The 16,833-nt window shown below is 26.5% G+C and overlaps 1 protein-coding gene across 4 annotated transcripts in view; it reads right to left on the bottom strand.

Moving 5' to 3' along the window:
- LOC129606175 (calpain-A-like) overlaps positions 1-16,833 on the bottom strand; it is a 117,922-nt gene that overhangs the window by 14,348 nt on the left and 86,741 nt on the right. For 3 of the 4 annotated variants that reach the window (XM_055516313.1, XM_055516315.1, XM_055516316.1), the window contains 4 exons: positions 4,848-4,988; positions 3,447-3,600; positions 1,253-1,363; positions 345-643 (listed from right to left, as the gene is read on the bottom strand). In XM_055516313.1, the coding sequence (XP_055372288.1) occupies positions 345-643; positions 1,253-1,363; positions 3,447-3,600; positions 4,848-4,988 (705 nt within the window). The remainder of the gene's footprint in view (positions 1-344; positions 644-1,252; positions 1,364-3,446; positions 3,601-4,847; positions 4,989-16,833) is intronic. The other variant, XM_055516317.1, reaches the window with a different exon arrangement.

Genomic DNA, 16,833 nt, shown 5'->3' with positions numbered 1-16,833 from the left:
TTCATTCTTTGATCTTCCGACAAAAAAAAATAAAAAAACAATATATAGGTCTTTTCTTTTATTTTAGAGTAGCTTCCTTAAATAAGGCCCAAATCGTATGCATTAATTTTTCCTCATAACAAAGAAAAGAAGAACAAAAGACTTCATCATTTCAATATCATTTTAATTCATTATTCTTACAATTTTTTTCATATTATTTGCGCTCTTCTCTTTAAATATTTTAAATATTATTTAGGTGGTACCATATTATATTATAGAACAGTTTTCATCTGATCTTCTGATAAAATTTAAATGAATTTGCATACAAGTTTTATTCAAAAAAATAAATAAAAATAAAAACTTACCAGAATTCACCTTCATGTTGCGATCTTGATGCTAATAATTCTCGATCTCTTTCATTTAATGCATTCCATTCCCAACTCTTCTCAGACCATGCACCGCGCCAAACCCCACCGTATTCTCCACCAGCCCATGGGCTACGTAATCTTACTAGATTTGTATCATTTGGATTTGCTACAATATTGCTACTACCTGGTTCTGATGATTCACTATTTGTTGTTGTACGTACTCTTGCTAAACCAGTAACACAGTATGGATGTTCTGGTAACAGACCGCCAGTCCTGCGACGTTTTGTACCTTTATCCTAGAGAAAAACAAAGTGAAGAAATATGAAATTTTTAACTTTAAATTTTGTAATAAAATATTATCACAAAAACAAAAAACAAGTTAACGAATTAATGATCAAAGTACAATGTAAATGGCTGGTGGTAAAAACATTTGGATTTAAAAAGAAATTTTATACAGTCGTAATTAACAGCTTAAAATGAAATTTTGTAATTTTTTCTTGAACACATAATATGATAATAATTTGTTTCATGAAACTTTTAAAAGTTTTAAAATGATTTATGATCCCACTATTCTAATGGCACAGCAGTATAGAAAGAGATAGTTAAAAATCTGAAACTCTACTGTAAAAAATTTGTTTTGTTAAATCTAAACATAAATTTCCCATTATCACTTATTTAATATTTAAATGAATTTTTCGGAAAAATTTTAGAATTACTATCTTTAATTTATGTACTTCGAATAGAAATTGTCAAGAAATGTAAAAGATTTTAAATGATTAATTGCATATGTTTAGGCGAAACACAAAAACAAATTTGTGCGTTAATATTTCAATTTATTTATGTGTGCTCGAAAATGTGTGAAAAACAAAACGAAAATCAAAATCGACAATTTTTATTTACCATACCGCATAAAGTTTATCAAGAAAATTCTGACAGCCTAAATTTGCAAATTCAATATTTTCGTGCTGTTCTTTCCAAAAATTGTAAATATCTCTCACCAAAGAATTCTTATCAAGCTGCAGTAGACACGTTATTCATCATTTCACTTTTTATCTTATAAATTTAAATTAAATTCAATAAAATCATAAAACTAAATATTTCATAGAAATTTTTTGAAACAGTCTAACAAAGGTTCATATTGTCAAAGCTTTATATTATAACAGTCATATTGGCACACAAAATTTCCTAATTATCAAAAGTTATAAGGGTAATTACAAAAACAATTACACCGCATTTTTATTGCAGAACTGCATTGCAAATCTATCTCTTACTTGAATGCTATAATAGACAAATGCTTAAAGTGGCTCATCTAGAATAAGCAATATTCTTATTTAAAATTTACTTAAGCCAAGTATTTCTTAAAAAAATTTTCAATGTGAATTTTTCCAAGAATTGTTTGTCGACTGACAAAAGAAATTATATAGCCCTTACTAATCCTGTTTTTTAGAATATGGTCCCGTTTTTTAAATTGTTCGTATGAAATTAAATCATTAAATAGTTTGAATTGATTCTGGTAAAATTGTTTTCGAAATTGCATTGCAGCTAAATAACTAAAATCTGTTTGTGTGTAAAATTTGAACATGGCAACTTTTTTAATGATGTTATTATTATAGGCCCATTATAAGAATTCATACAATAAGAACCTAATTAAATGGAAATAAAGGCCTTGTCACTGTTGAAGCCGCAAATTTATTTTTTCGAAATTGAAAAACTATTGACTTTAAGTTCCCTTTTCTCTTTTTCAATTTGCCAGTATTGCAATTTTTTATACCAATCCAAGATTTATGTACCAATTTTTCAGTGTTTGCGGTAAGCTTCTTGGTAAACGTACTTGCTCCAAAAACTTCATTTTTTTAATTTCTCATATAATAATTTGGGCCTTTTTTCCAATAAAAAATTTTCACTTTGATATTTTCTCTTTTCTCTTCCGGAAATATAAATATCACACCACCAATAGCTCCAATAATTCAAATTAACGTCACATATCAATTATTTTCGAACAGTTTATAACTGAATTCACATAAGTCATTCTAGGAAATCCACGAAGTAGGATTTTGTTCTAACATTATATTGAAAGGAGCTATCAGATCTGTACAATTAGACCAAACTGACAACTTTTAAAGAAAAAATCCGGGACACTCCCACATATTTTAATACTGTATGTACTGGATAATGTTCCATGATACATGGATAATTTTAAAAAGCATTCAGTTAGAAATACTGTGAATTTAATCAATGGAGTTCAATCGAAAACAAACTACTTGAGAATGTTTTGTATTGATTAATTTAAGCAACTTGTAAAAATTTTGTAAGGCTGACTCGGAATAGAAAGTTAAGCAATAATATATACAAATATTATATAGCTGTACATTTTATCTTCAAATCTCTATTTCTTAGTGTTACAAATGGATTGATAATTTTATAATACCCTTGGAATATTCGTTTATGCGATATAATTAGCTAGTTCAGGAATAAGAAATAGATTTGATTATATTTAAACAAGTCTTTGAGGTCTTTGGTAAAACGAAAATTTCTTAATATCAAGAACGCACAAATATAAGAAATAAAATTTATATTTATTATGTAAGCATATAAAAAATACCGTAAAAAATTACAAATTGCAAATTTATAAAATAATCTGAATACGTTTATGTATATGTATAATTTTTTGTACACAATATTAATATATTTTCTAAAATATGAAAGAATCACCGAGATTTTTTCTGACCCAATGAACTTAAAAAAATGCGGAAATATTAAAGTATTAAATAAATGCACTAATATATATTATGCTCTTCTGTTTGTAAATAGTAAGTATAGTTTTCCTCTTTTTTTATCTCATTCCGATTCTAAATTTGAAAAACCGATTTTTTTCTTTATTTCTTCAATAAAATTTCATATTTACAATAATATTCACAGTAATAACAATAAAAAAAACCCATAACCTTATTTTATCGTTTACAAAATATGCCTTAGGCGCAATATGTCCTTAGTATAAAAATAAATATGTCCTAGACATATGTAAAAAAGATTTTTTTTTTTATTTCCAAAATCAATTTTTTTTTTTTTTATTATATTATATGGATATACAAAACTTACATTTCCTGATATTGCTAACAATAAAGTTGATCTTGGTACAGCACCACCCAATAATGGTGCACTTGGTGGTACACTTTGAACAACAGCTCCCGTTAAATCTTGTATTGCACGTCCAATATTACCGTATTTTAAAAATGCATATCCACCATATAATCTTGAATCAAACCATAAAAAACATAAAAAGTTATACTTAAGCACTTATGCAAGCAATCGTTTCTACTTAACAAAAGAAAAAAAAATTTATATTTAAAACATATTTTAAAAAGATTCTCAAATTTAATCCTTTATATTGCAGCTTATATGAGAAATAAATGAGAAAAATGAGAATATTCTCCCATTTTTAATAGAAATTTAATATCATTGCAAGTTGAAGCTCTTCTCAAATAGTTCTACTGTAGTATTGGATAGAAATTAATTTAAATGTGACGGACAGGAAAATTTCATAATTTTTAAAACGATTTTTAAAAATAATTTGCAAAATTTAAATTTTTAAAATCCCTTCAACAAGCTAATGAAAAGCTATTGAAATGCGGGTACGTATATGTACGGTTAAAAAATATTCGATACTAAAGATTCTACTTATTCAAATGCATTTAGAAAAAACTATCATTATTTTTACGTGCAAAAAATAGCAGAATTGAGTAGCACTGCTTTTACTCGTATGTTGTAAAAAAAATTATTGTGAAAACGAAATTGTAATAAAAGTTTAAAAAATTCTAAAAAAAAAAAATTTATATTTTCCCCTATTAGAATCACTTTTTATTACTGTTCTTAAATTCAAGTATCGGCATATGTTAACCAAATCTTATTACACATTTTACTGCAGGTTCATATTAAAATACTTATTTTTTGAATTTTTTTTCTTGGTATTATACATTTGAATTTCCGTTTATATATTTTTTAACTGAAAAATAAAGAATTTTATGATTTCTGACCAACTAAACGATGATTTATTAAGAGCCAACGTTCAACGTTCAAAAATTCAAAGAAAAACACTTACATCTTATTTTCAGCTGCTTAAAGACACCTATAAAGTAGCTGTAATATTGCTTTCTATTTTGTGTAGATTCATAGTAGTTTTTCAGACCAACTATAAATTTTTATCATTCTTCGACATAAGTTTAAACGTAATATTACAAATGCGTTCGTCTAAATGCTTAAACATTCTTATTTAATCTTAACATTACAATTTACTATAACATTACTATTTTATTTCATTTATATGATTGGTATAAGATAGTATGTATATGAATAGTCAAGCCGTAAGCTATCGTTGGAAAAATATTAAAAAAATGGCAAAAACCAAAAACTATTCCTGCTTTCATTTTTTTTTTTATTTTAATTTAGAATAGCAATTTTTCTTTTGTCTTATAAAATTTAATATTACCTACATCTACTTACTTTGCATATGCTTTTTCTAATAATGCGACCCAAAATATATCTGGCTGAGCACAATGCATGTAGGCAGGTCTATCATCTCTTGTAGGAAGACGATCATCAACACGAATTTCAATCCATCGCCCCCATTGCCAGAAACGAAATCTATAATACAGAGAAAAAATAATTTTTTTTTCTTTTAATTTATTGAAAAAATAGAAACGAAATTTAATTTTTTTTTCTATTCATTTTACGTTGTTCTATACAGAATAAAAAATTTTTATTTTAACTAAAAAAAGAATTTAATGCATTAAAGTTATGACAAGCTCAATAGATTCAGATAAAATATCCAATATGTCAAATCAATACAAAAGCGTTTTTAAAGTATTCAGAACGTAAAAGGACAAAAAAATTAGAAAGGAATTAAAATTTAATATTGAAGAAACCGTAATAATTTTGACTAACTTAAAATTAAAATAATGATTGCTAACATTTCAAATTTAAAATGTACAAATAAAAATCGAATTAATCAAATCAGTTAAAATTTTTCTTGAAACCTACCCGTTGATACTCAATAAGAGTAAGAGATAAGCTTCATTTTAGTTAGGAAATTAAAGTAGTAATTCCAAATTTTATTCTAAAATTTATATTTAAGGTTTTATGTAAATTACAATTTATAAACTTAATTTCATAAAATCTTTTGATTTGATCTTATATTAAACTTCACATAGCTCTATGATGTTTAAAGGAGAAAAAAATTTTTGAATATTGTATTCGTTTTTCCCTTATTTTCGAAAATAAAAAATTATTAAAAAAATCTGATGTGGGTCAGAAGATAACCGATCGAATTGTACATCTTTTTTAGCACTTTTCCAAAAAAATTTTGAAAAAAAAGTGCTTATTAGTTTCACTCTGTCCGTCCGTCCGTCCGTCCGTCCGTCCGTCCGTCCGTCCGTCCGTCCGTGTGTCTGTTTACAAAACTTCTACACCCTTGAAGATAGAAAGCTGAAATTTTGTACGTACATAGATTTTTACTAGAAACTTATTTTCGTGGAACAAAATTTTTACCTATCTCCCCCCCTTTAGAAGTTATACCCCCACAAAACCCTAAAAATGCCATTCTTTAACTATTTAGTGCAATGAAACCATAAGGATTTTTCAAATTTTGCAAACGCAGAAAGGCAGTGGCTTACTTCCCCTAGCGGGGTATACTAAAGGTTAACTTTAGAAAAACAAAATGGCCGCTCAAATTTACCGTTATCTAAAGTCCGTTTTTTCCAAATTTTTGATGTCGTTTATTTTCTAGACCCCAGCCTGTAGAAGCTTGAAATTTTATGGGCTTTTAGACATTAACAAATAGTTCATTTCGTTAGAAGAAAATTTTTTTCCATCTCCTTCCCCTCTCAAGTTATGGCCTCTTGAAATTTGTAAAATTTGAATTTTTGACACCTTATATTTCCGAAACCGCAAGCTTTTTCAAATTTCTATAAACATAAAAAGCTAACGGTAAATTCCATGAAATTAAAAAATATAATTATTTTTCTTAACTCACATAATTAAACCTTAAAATCGAGCATTATGTTAACCCCTTTTTATATTAATTTTTGCTTTATTTCAAACACTGCATATATGCGTCATCCTAAATATATGCAATTCTAGAAATAGTTTTGTATATGAATGAAAATAATTTTAATAGTTTGATAGGTATACATAGACTGTATTTAAAAGCAGAATTTTCACTTGCTGAAGGGAAAAGTGCTACAATACAAACCATTGGTTTGACCCAACTTTATTTTAATTGTAAGTTCCAATTAACCTATAGCGAAAATATTTTACAAAATTATAAAAGTATAGTTTTTGGAACACTTATTTCGAATTTCAAAAAAGCTATATGAGCCCTTATAATATACCTGCAAATTAGTTTTTTTAGAAATTAAATTTTCCCCCAAAATTTTATCATTGAGTTTAATTGATACTTTCCAAAAATTTTCCTATAATTGGTCAATTATTTTCTTGAAAATTAGCAAAAATTTAGAACCGATCATTTCCTATGTGATGGAATTCCTCATTGGAGAGATGCATCATAAATGTAAGGTCATCAAAATAAAACTCAGTTATTGTATGCAATGATGCTGCTGTTAAAATAACTTTCTTGTTAGTATGCCATTTTGCATACCTTTTATACACATTATTAATAAATTTATTAATATTAAATTGATTATTTATGTAATAATCAATTTAATATTAATAAATTTATTAATAATGTGTTTTACTAAAGAACAAGAATTCACGGATACTAAATTATAAAAACGCAAATATTGTTTAATTATAGAAACAAGTATTTCTTCTTGGATTCTTACTTAGCAAATAAAGCTAATTATTGAGAAGATTTATGTCTGACTATAATCTAATTCCTATATTAAATATAGAAAGAACCCAACTCAACAATATTTTTTCCCAAAAACATTCTGCACATAGCTTAAAGCTTTATATTTATCATGAATATGTAGGCCTCTCTATCAGTCCATTCTCTAGTATGTAAGTCACCTCCACTGCTGCCTAGGAAACAGCAACCGCAAGAACAGCTGAATTATTTATTACAAATGATTTTAATATTTATTTTCCATTATTATTTTCCATGTAATGTTTTAAGAATCAACAAGTTGTAGTCACTACAATTTTAAATCGATTTATTTGATCTGACAGAAAATTAGAATACAACAATATTCTATATTATATTGCGCTCTAATGCAGAAGAATTTTTTTTAATAGAACGAATATCAAATTTTTACTTCTCTTTCTTATCTCAAATATTCAATCGTCTCATTTTGTTTTATTCTATCGTCATCATAAATTGTCATCATTTTTCATTTACTACCACCCCACTAATAAGACACCGATAAAACAATGATTAAAAAAAAAAGTGAACCAGGAAAGTAAATTTGTATCACATAGGAGTTATGAATATTGAAACGGAAGTGGCACTCGATTTTTAATACATGGCATAACATAAGTCATGAATATGTATGCAAGCATGAATTTTGAGTTTTTCTCCCTGATGAATTCCAGAAAAAAATTAACACTAAAGAGCAACCTGTAGGAGCCTTAAATTAGTAGCATTTATATACTAAAAAACATTATTTCGTAAAAAAAAATTTTGTTTTTCTACCTTCACTCCCTCTCAAGTTATCACCCTTCGATACTCAAAATAAATGTATGCCAAAAAAGGATGTATTTTGATTTAAATAATGTAGCAAATTGTTTTTAAAGTTATATTTCAACTTGTTTACGAAAAATTTTGGCTTTATTTTGTAAATAAGAGTTTTTCGAAATAAAAAACACATGTGCAAATATTCGAAATTTTAACACCTAGCAAAACCTTCTTGTTTTCTGCTATAGATATTAGATGTCAATAAAAACACTTTATCAAGGACATTAAAGTAGTTTTACGTTCAAATTGGGAAATACAAATGAAATAATTAAAATTTTTATGAGATTATTACTCAGTATTGTTCAAGTTACTCTAATTAAATAAAAAAAATGCAATCAGAAGATGCGATTTCACAAAATCTTCAAAACGCACACACGAGTGCAACAAAAAAATACAAGTAACAACAAGAGTCCTTTATTGATGGGATCTTTTATTTCTGATATATCAGCACAAAAATTTTCTGCTTAGCAGAGGAAGGTGGTTTGGAATTCCTTATATAATTTTATTCAATTTAAATTCCAATTCATTGTTTATATCTTCGCTCACATAAAGTTTTATTATAATTGTATTATAAAATAATTTTAAAAAATTATTTTCAAAAGATGTTTCAATACAGTCCACATATTTGATTAATTTGAATGTCAATACTTTTTAGCTAAAAATATGTGATAATGAAGAAACATACAAGCACAATATAGAATTTTTTAAAAGGGAGAATAAAGTTTTCAAAAACACTTACATGGTAAAAATATTTTGGCTTCGAACTCATATACCTAATTTTCTTTCTGATATTTTAGTAATTTTTTGAAATACGCTGTCGTTCTCCTTGCCCTGCGAAGTTGTGTAAGATCTAATTGAAAATATTGTATTGCTTTCGATATTAAGCTTCTGTAATATATTTGAGAGTGAGATTGATTTGTTATAAGCGACTCAAATATTAATTCTAAGATTAAAAGCAAACAAACAATCGGAAAACATATAACGCTATTAATAAGTGTTGTAAAATTAGGGAAAAAGTTCACTATATAATAATTTGCACATTTTTGAACTTTACACCATTTAAACATCTTGTACAAATTAATTTGTAAATTAAAACCTCGAATTACACGTACTTACAAAAAACAAAAACAAAAACAGTTTTTGTACAGAATAAAAACATAACTGAAGAATGAAAACGAAAAGAAAACAATAATCTATGACAACAATGTGGAATGACAATGTCACAGTCAAGATCTTTACCCTCTTGATAACAATCATTCTATCATAGAAATTTTAACAGGAAGATCATTTTCATTCTATTTTCATGGCATTTTTATGGCATTTTCATTGCAATTTTATTTTTATTTGTTTGATTTTAATTGCATTACCGCGCAGTGATAAATAATGACAACAATTGCACCGGCGTTGGAGCTTAATGTCATTTTTATTTTTATTGGGTGGTTTTGTGAATTTTTAATTTTTGTTGTTTGCTTTTTATTAAATAAAAAAAAACTACAGCTATTCAAATTCATATTATGCATAAATTTTTCTTATAATTGCATATATAGGTATGTTTTCGTGCAACTTATATTTCTTATATAACAAACAATTGTATACAACTTATTTTAAAAAATATAATTTATGATCAGATTGCATTTTGTGATCGGGCAGATCGTATCATAGAAAAGACATCGTTTTTAAAAGATATCACAATTTTGTTTTGGTTAATATATATGTAGGTATCAAGTAATGACGAGGCAACTACTCATGGGTTCTTTTCTGTTCAGTTTTTTTTTTCCCTGATTTAACATTTTGTAGATTTCAATCTTTAAATTTATACACCAGTACATATTTAACATGTATGCATGTATGTATATTAAGAAATCTTGGATAAAATAGAGAAAAAACTTTAGGGAAGAGATCAAGATATAACGAAATTAGAAACTCGGGAAACAATTTTTTTTTTCGTTAATGTCTTGTTCTTTTGAAAGAAATAAAAATGAATGTTTCAACATTTTCAAAAATTACTGCAATTACAATCCATTTTACATATTATTATATTGATAAAAAGTGAAAAAGAAAATTATAAAACAAAAGGCTAAAAAAGTAATAATGACAAAGAAACAATAAATTTCCTCATATCTAAAATGAAAATTAATTCCACCTAAGCATCTTAAAATTAAGTGCACTTAACACAGCAATAAAAAAAATTATAACAAAGATAATGTAACTTTAATAAATGTTTAAATAATAGTTATATTTACTATAGATTAAATAGAAGGTTTGGAATGTCATTACAAGAACTACGATATCGAGGTTTATTTTTTTTTTGAATATTTTTTATTTTGTATTTACAATATTATCAAATGCAAATTATTAAAAAATAAAGTTGGGTCAAACCAATGGTTTGTATTGTAGCACTTTTCCCTTCAACAAGTGAAAATTCTGCTTTTAAATACAGTCTATGTATTCCTATCACACTATTAAAATTATTTCATTCATAGACAAAACTATTTCTAGGATTGCATATATTTAGGATGAACGATTTACATGGTCTTTGAAATAAAGCAAAAATTAATATAAAGAGGAGTTAACATAATGCTCAATTTTAAAGGTTAATTGCGTGAGTTGAGTGAGAAAAATAATTATAGTTTTTAGTGTCATGGAATTTACCGTTAGATTTTTGTTTTTATAGAAATTTGAAAGAGATATGAAAAACCTTGCGGTTTCGGAAATATAAGGCGTCAAATATTCAAATTTTACAAATTTCACGAGACGATAACTTGAGAGCGGCTGGAGATGGAAAAAAATTTTCTTCTAATGAAATGAAGTATTTACTAGTGTCTAAAAGTTGCTAAAATTTCAGGCTCCCAAAACCTGGGGTCTAGAAGAAAAATGAAATCAAAAATTTTGAAAAAACGTATTTTAGATAACGGTAAATGAGTATCCATATTGTTTTTTTCAAGTTTTACTATAGTATGCCGCGATAGAACAAACAAGCCATTACCTTTGTGCGTTTACAACATTTTAAAAATTCTTATGATTTTACTGCAATAAATATTTAAAAAATGGCATTTATAGAGTTTTGGGGGGGATATAACTTGTAGAGGGGGTAGATAGGTACAAATTTTATTTTACGGAAATTAGTTTCTAGTAAAGATCTATGCGCATATGCATATTAAATTTGGTGCCATCACATTACCTACCTCATTGTATACAATGCGGTCGGTAAAAATCTTGTTGTTGTATTTGAAAGCATGTTACATATATGGTTTTAAAGTAGAACAGGATCCAATATTTTATACATATACATAAATATATGTTTTGTTCAAATACCATATGAATTTTCTTAATTTGCATTATGAAATTTATGTGCCATTTATATATGATTTAAATATGTTTATATATATGTTATATAATAATGTTATATAATAATTATTATATGCTATATAATACAATATTTATTTTCTAGCTGTTTTAAAGGCAGTTATAAATAAATAGTCGCTCGAAGGGCCGCATACAACAAATATTAAAATTGAAAAATTGAAAAAAAAAAAATGCTCAAAACAGTTTGTTTTGTAATTTCAGAGTGAGCTCACGCCTTATTTCATTATTATTATAATTTTCAAAATTAGTTTCGAAATAGAATCTCTTGTAATTTAGATATTATAGATTAATTATTTGTGACAAATACAAGTTTTCTATAAACATAAGTAAAATTTCTTGAGAATTAACCCGTAAACTTAAGCTGAAAAAAAAACACAAAAATTATGCAACATAAATCGGAAGAATACACACAAATATTGAAAATTAAAATCAACATAGTTAATTATTAACATGAAATACAAGCATTTCAAAAAATTTGTGTAAAGTAAAATTTAGTTGCATCGAACGATTCTAAAAAATTCTGTTTTTTTTATCTTTATAAGCAAGTAGCCTGTTGTATAAAAAGCAACTTCGTATGGTTTTAATTACAATCGAGATTAAAAAAACTTCAAAAATATTCCAACATATAAATTCGAATATAAACTTCAAAATAGTCCAACTTCTTAAATTTTCGTATATGGTACAAGTGTGCACAATTTGTTTCAGCTCGTTCTATAATATTCCTACTCTATAATTTTTTTTGAAAAATTTTTAAATAGAAGAGTGCGATTACTGTATATAATTTAATTATAAATTCATAGTGATTATTTTGGAAATAATATTTCCAATACTGTATTCGATTCACGCCTCCATAGGGTATTAGCAAAAGAAGAAAAATAATGATTCCTTCTGATAAGAAATAACGCTAAATTTTTTTTAATTTTTAAAATAATTATTTAGATATTACAACGTGCATTGCACAAATAAGAAGAATATATTATGAAAATTTAGGGCTCTACCTTCATTGTCTCTCTTTTAACGATTGAGGGGTCATAGTCGGAGTGAAATGTTAAATAAAAAAATTTTAATCGATTGATAATTCCATTTTTTTGATGTTTTATTAAGTATTTGTGGGTTGGTAATTAATTTTTTATAGAGACCAAATTGCGGCGGATTCCGGTATACAATTCAAGTTAATTTCATTCACAGTTTGAAACAATTCTAGCATGGAAAATTGATTTTAGAATATTTATTTCTTCGAAATTGTGTCACTAAAAGTAGAAGCATAAACATTTTTAGATCTACTTATACCCCTCTTTAAAACACAATTTAAATAATTTTTTTTTAATTCAAATATCTTATTACATAAAATTCTCCTACACCCATACAACAACTATACAGACAATAAATTAAAATGAAAATGATTTCTTATTATTTTCAATTTGGTATTTTTTTTTATATATTTAAGTAAAAATGTACCTATAGGTAACAGAAATATTATCTAGAGCGCCATATATTTCGAAATTCTAACAATACCCTTATATAACTTTACTCTATTGATAAACTAATATACATATCTATACTGTCTCACTTAGTTTCATAGAGATAAATATGGAATTTATCATTTTAACACTTTAAAAGGGACAAAGTATAATTGATAGTGTCGTGATAAAATATTTTTCAGAATCAATATTATTCTAAAAATTAATTCATATAATCCTACTGCCTATTATACCGTCTCTTGAAAAAAAAATAAATTAAGTAAAACGACAACAACCCACGTATAATTTTGAATAATGAATTGAAATTCTAAAATTATAAATACCTTTGTCTAACTTCAAGAAATTAATTTATATAATATTCTTGTTCATATTATCATATCACGTTTAAGTTTACCAGTTAAAATTATGCTAATGTGAGCATATTAATAAATTCCTGGCAATTTCATAAAGTACAATAGTCATATCCAATGAAATACATAAATATGTAACTATTTCCTGTAAATAATTGTATGTACTCTTAATAATTTCTTGTATGTACTCTACAAAGTTATTAAACATCAAGTTGAATTAACAACATTGTTGCAAAATAATATACAATTTTAATCCTATCATTTAAACCTGAAGGTAAAATAAACATATTAATCTTATTGTATAATTGAAATTTGAGAACATAGCTATGTGTATTTCGATTTTAGTTCAAAAATATCTAGACAAGTGTATTTATAGATTCTCATTATAAGAAATTTCAGTTCCGTCATTAATACCCTATTTATTATAAGAAATGAAAATACGTTAAAATATTTGTCGTATTACGAGTACGTTATGTCAAAAATTTAAAATCGAAAATTATTTGCATGAATAAATTTGCTAATTTAGGTTCACATGCTAATTTTTTTCATAATCAAAGAGAATTTTTTTTTGTTATGACCTACAATAACAAACGTATTGTGCACTGTAATTATACCCGTACGAACGTATGTTCGAAGGGTATACTAAATTTGCCTTATCGTTTATAAGAAATAACGGTGTTATATATAGACTCAAATGTATGTTTTTGATCAGCGTCAAATTCTGAGTTGATTTAACTTTGTCTGTCCGTCCGTCCCAACGATAACTCAAAAACTAATTGAGCTAAGTTCACCAATCTTTCACAAAAGATTTATTGTTGTAAGTGCAAGAAACCTATTTAAATTGGACATGAGTGAGGTACCGGTTAAGGTAGCTGCAATCCAACTTCAAAATTTATTTGGCTATATCTGAGAAACTATAAAAGCTGTGGTATTCACATTTCACATAAACGAATATATTAGTAGGGCCAATTCGTACGATAAAAGTTTTTGAAATTACTTGGCTCCTTCTGGTACCTGCCATACAACTTCAAAAATTATTTAACTATATCTCAGAAACTATAAAAGCTATGGTATTGAAATTTAACATAAACGAATATATTAGTAGGGCCGAAATTGCTGAAATTATACATAAATTAATATGGTAATAGTGCAACTTAGAGTCATAGTCTGTCCCAGAGTCAGTTATGCCATATTTATTCGCACATACGATAACAAATTCATACGGGTATCACAGAGTTGACAAGGTCAACTCTATTTTTTCTCTTTTTTGATTTGCAGTTTACATTATAAAATATGACAACACTTTTTTCTAACTAGTTGTACATTGATTTGGTTGTCAAGTGCAATTAAAACAATAAAATTGGAATAATTTGCTATATTCGTCAAAACTAATTTTAAATAAGCAGAAATCAAACTAAAGGCGGATTTCCACTCAATATCCAGACGTCCGGACAATAATATTTTTACACTGTTAAGAAGATACTAGCACATGCAAATATCATGAACGTAGAAAGGTTGATTTCCACTACTCCCAAAGAACTGACATTTCTGATGGACTGACGTTTGCTATTGAGTGTGTGTTTTTGCTTCAGCCTTCAGCCAGAAATTAAATATTTTTTAACTCAAAAAATTGGATGAACGAACTGTCAAGTTATTTTAGTATTGCCTATGTGTTAGTAAAATGAAGGTTTCTGATTGGTTGAAAATTTTGTCCGGACGTCAGCATAATTTTAATCACTCAAAAACTTTTCTCTACAGGAGAAATAATGCTCCTTTAGCACATGATGGATTTATAGAGTCTTTCAATTGGGTTTTTAAATGATGACCTGGTCAGACGTGTGGTTTATGTCAAGTTTGAGCATTGACTTGATTTTCGGACATGAGTAACTTATTTTGGTTTTTGTACGTAAGTTATTTGAACAACTGTTTCGATCACATTAAAATTAAACAGACCTCGCGTAGCAATTATTCTAAATAATTTGAAAAAATAATATATTTCTAATTTTAAAATTTTAAAAGTTATTAATAAAATACATCATTTAAGCATACGTGAACAATTAAGCGTTGAAACTTTTATCAATAATTCAAGAGTTTATGCTTAATATTTCATCTAGTTAGCATAAGCGAAAAACTTCGTGAATCCGAAACGAATAAATTTACTGAATAAAATCTTTTTTATTAAATATTATAATTATAGTTTTATACCTCTAAAAAATTTTACGCAGCTGACTCACTAGATTCTGAGGATTTTCATAGCTGGTTGAGGTTGATTGTATAATTTATACTTTAAAATTAACAATTCATAATCGCGTATTAGTTTTTGTAAATCTCCACATTGAAGGCCTAATTTTATACATTTTTAACTGTCAACTTTAACCAAAAATTGTTTTCATGTGAATACCTATAGCAAAAGGGAATCATATTTCAAATAAAAGACTGTAATCAATCACTGTGATTGAAGACAAGGTTTTTTATTTACAAGCTGAAGTGAGAAAAAACCGTCTCTTAACAAACATTTTGCAAAAATATCTTCTGCTTTCTTCTTTAAGGGTATAATCAAGTACGTAAGAAAAAAGTTGTATATAAAAATTAACCATGGATATTGTCGTACAATTTGAAAAATAAATCAAATTTAATGAAAAAAATTAATTACTAATCATTTTGAAATCATACAGAAACTAGGAGCGATAGTGTGAACTTTCAGCATATGAAATTGTTAATTTACTTGTCCACAAATTTGTACAATATCAATATCTCTAAAATTTTATCTACAATAGGCGAATCCAAAAGCTCAAAAAACACAGGCTTCGAGCAAAGGTAAAGTTGCATACAATAAATAATAATAGAAAAGTTTTAAGAATCTATCAATATTTTAGGGTATATATGTATGTGTAAAATGAAATCGGACAAATGTTCCATAACCCTAAATAACAGAGAATTTAATGAAATATGACTTGAATGTGGTATAAGTTTATTTTTAAATCATGTATGCACATATGTATGTGCGACATACATGATTTATAAATACTCGTAAATACTTATTGTCTAGGTATGAAATAATGCCAAAAAATTATATTTTAACTTTCCGTATCATACTCCTACAACGTCTCGAATACATGAAATTCTTAGACTTTTAAAACTATATCTATGATTTAAGAACGCAAAGGAATGAAAGATGGTTTACTACATTATCACTAAGACGTACTTCATTTCTAAAATGTTAGTAAAATTTAATAATAAGACAAATGGTAGTTCCTCAAATTAATTACCACTCCATGCATTAATTTTATATCACGCCAGCATTTATATGCGTCTTTTAAAAGTACACGCAAATATATCCACATAAGTTATGCCTATATTTTATTCTGCTATTTGCATTGAAGTCTTAAGGATTAAAAGAAATTATCTTGCAACCTTTCTTACACCTGCTGTTGTCTATTTCAAAAAATACAACCGAAAATCAGGTGCTCACCTCTGAATTGATTTCTTTAATTGCAATAAAATTGTAACTTAATTATTACAGTCGCAAATTATTTTTTCATCTTTTTTAGCACTTTTTCCAAAAAATTTAGTGCTTGTTAGTTTTACTCCGTCCGCCCGTC

This window comes from Condylostylus longicornis, unplaced genomic scaffold (assembly GCF_029603195.1).
Source record: "Condylostylus longicornis isolate FDR11 unplaced genomic scaffold, ASM2960319v2 ptg000018l, whole genome shotgun sequence".
Lineage (NCBI taxonomy): Eukaryota > Metazoa > Arthropoda > Insecta > Diptera > Dolichopodidae > Condylostylus > Condylostylus longicornis.
This window is presented reverse-complemented; position numbering and strand designations above follow the sequence as displayed.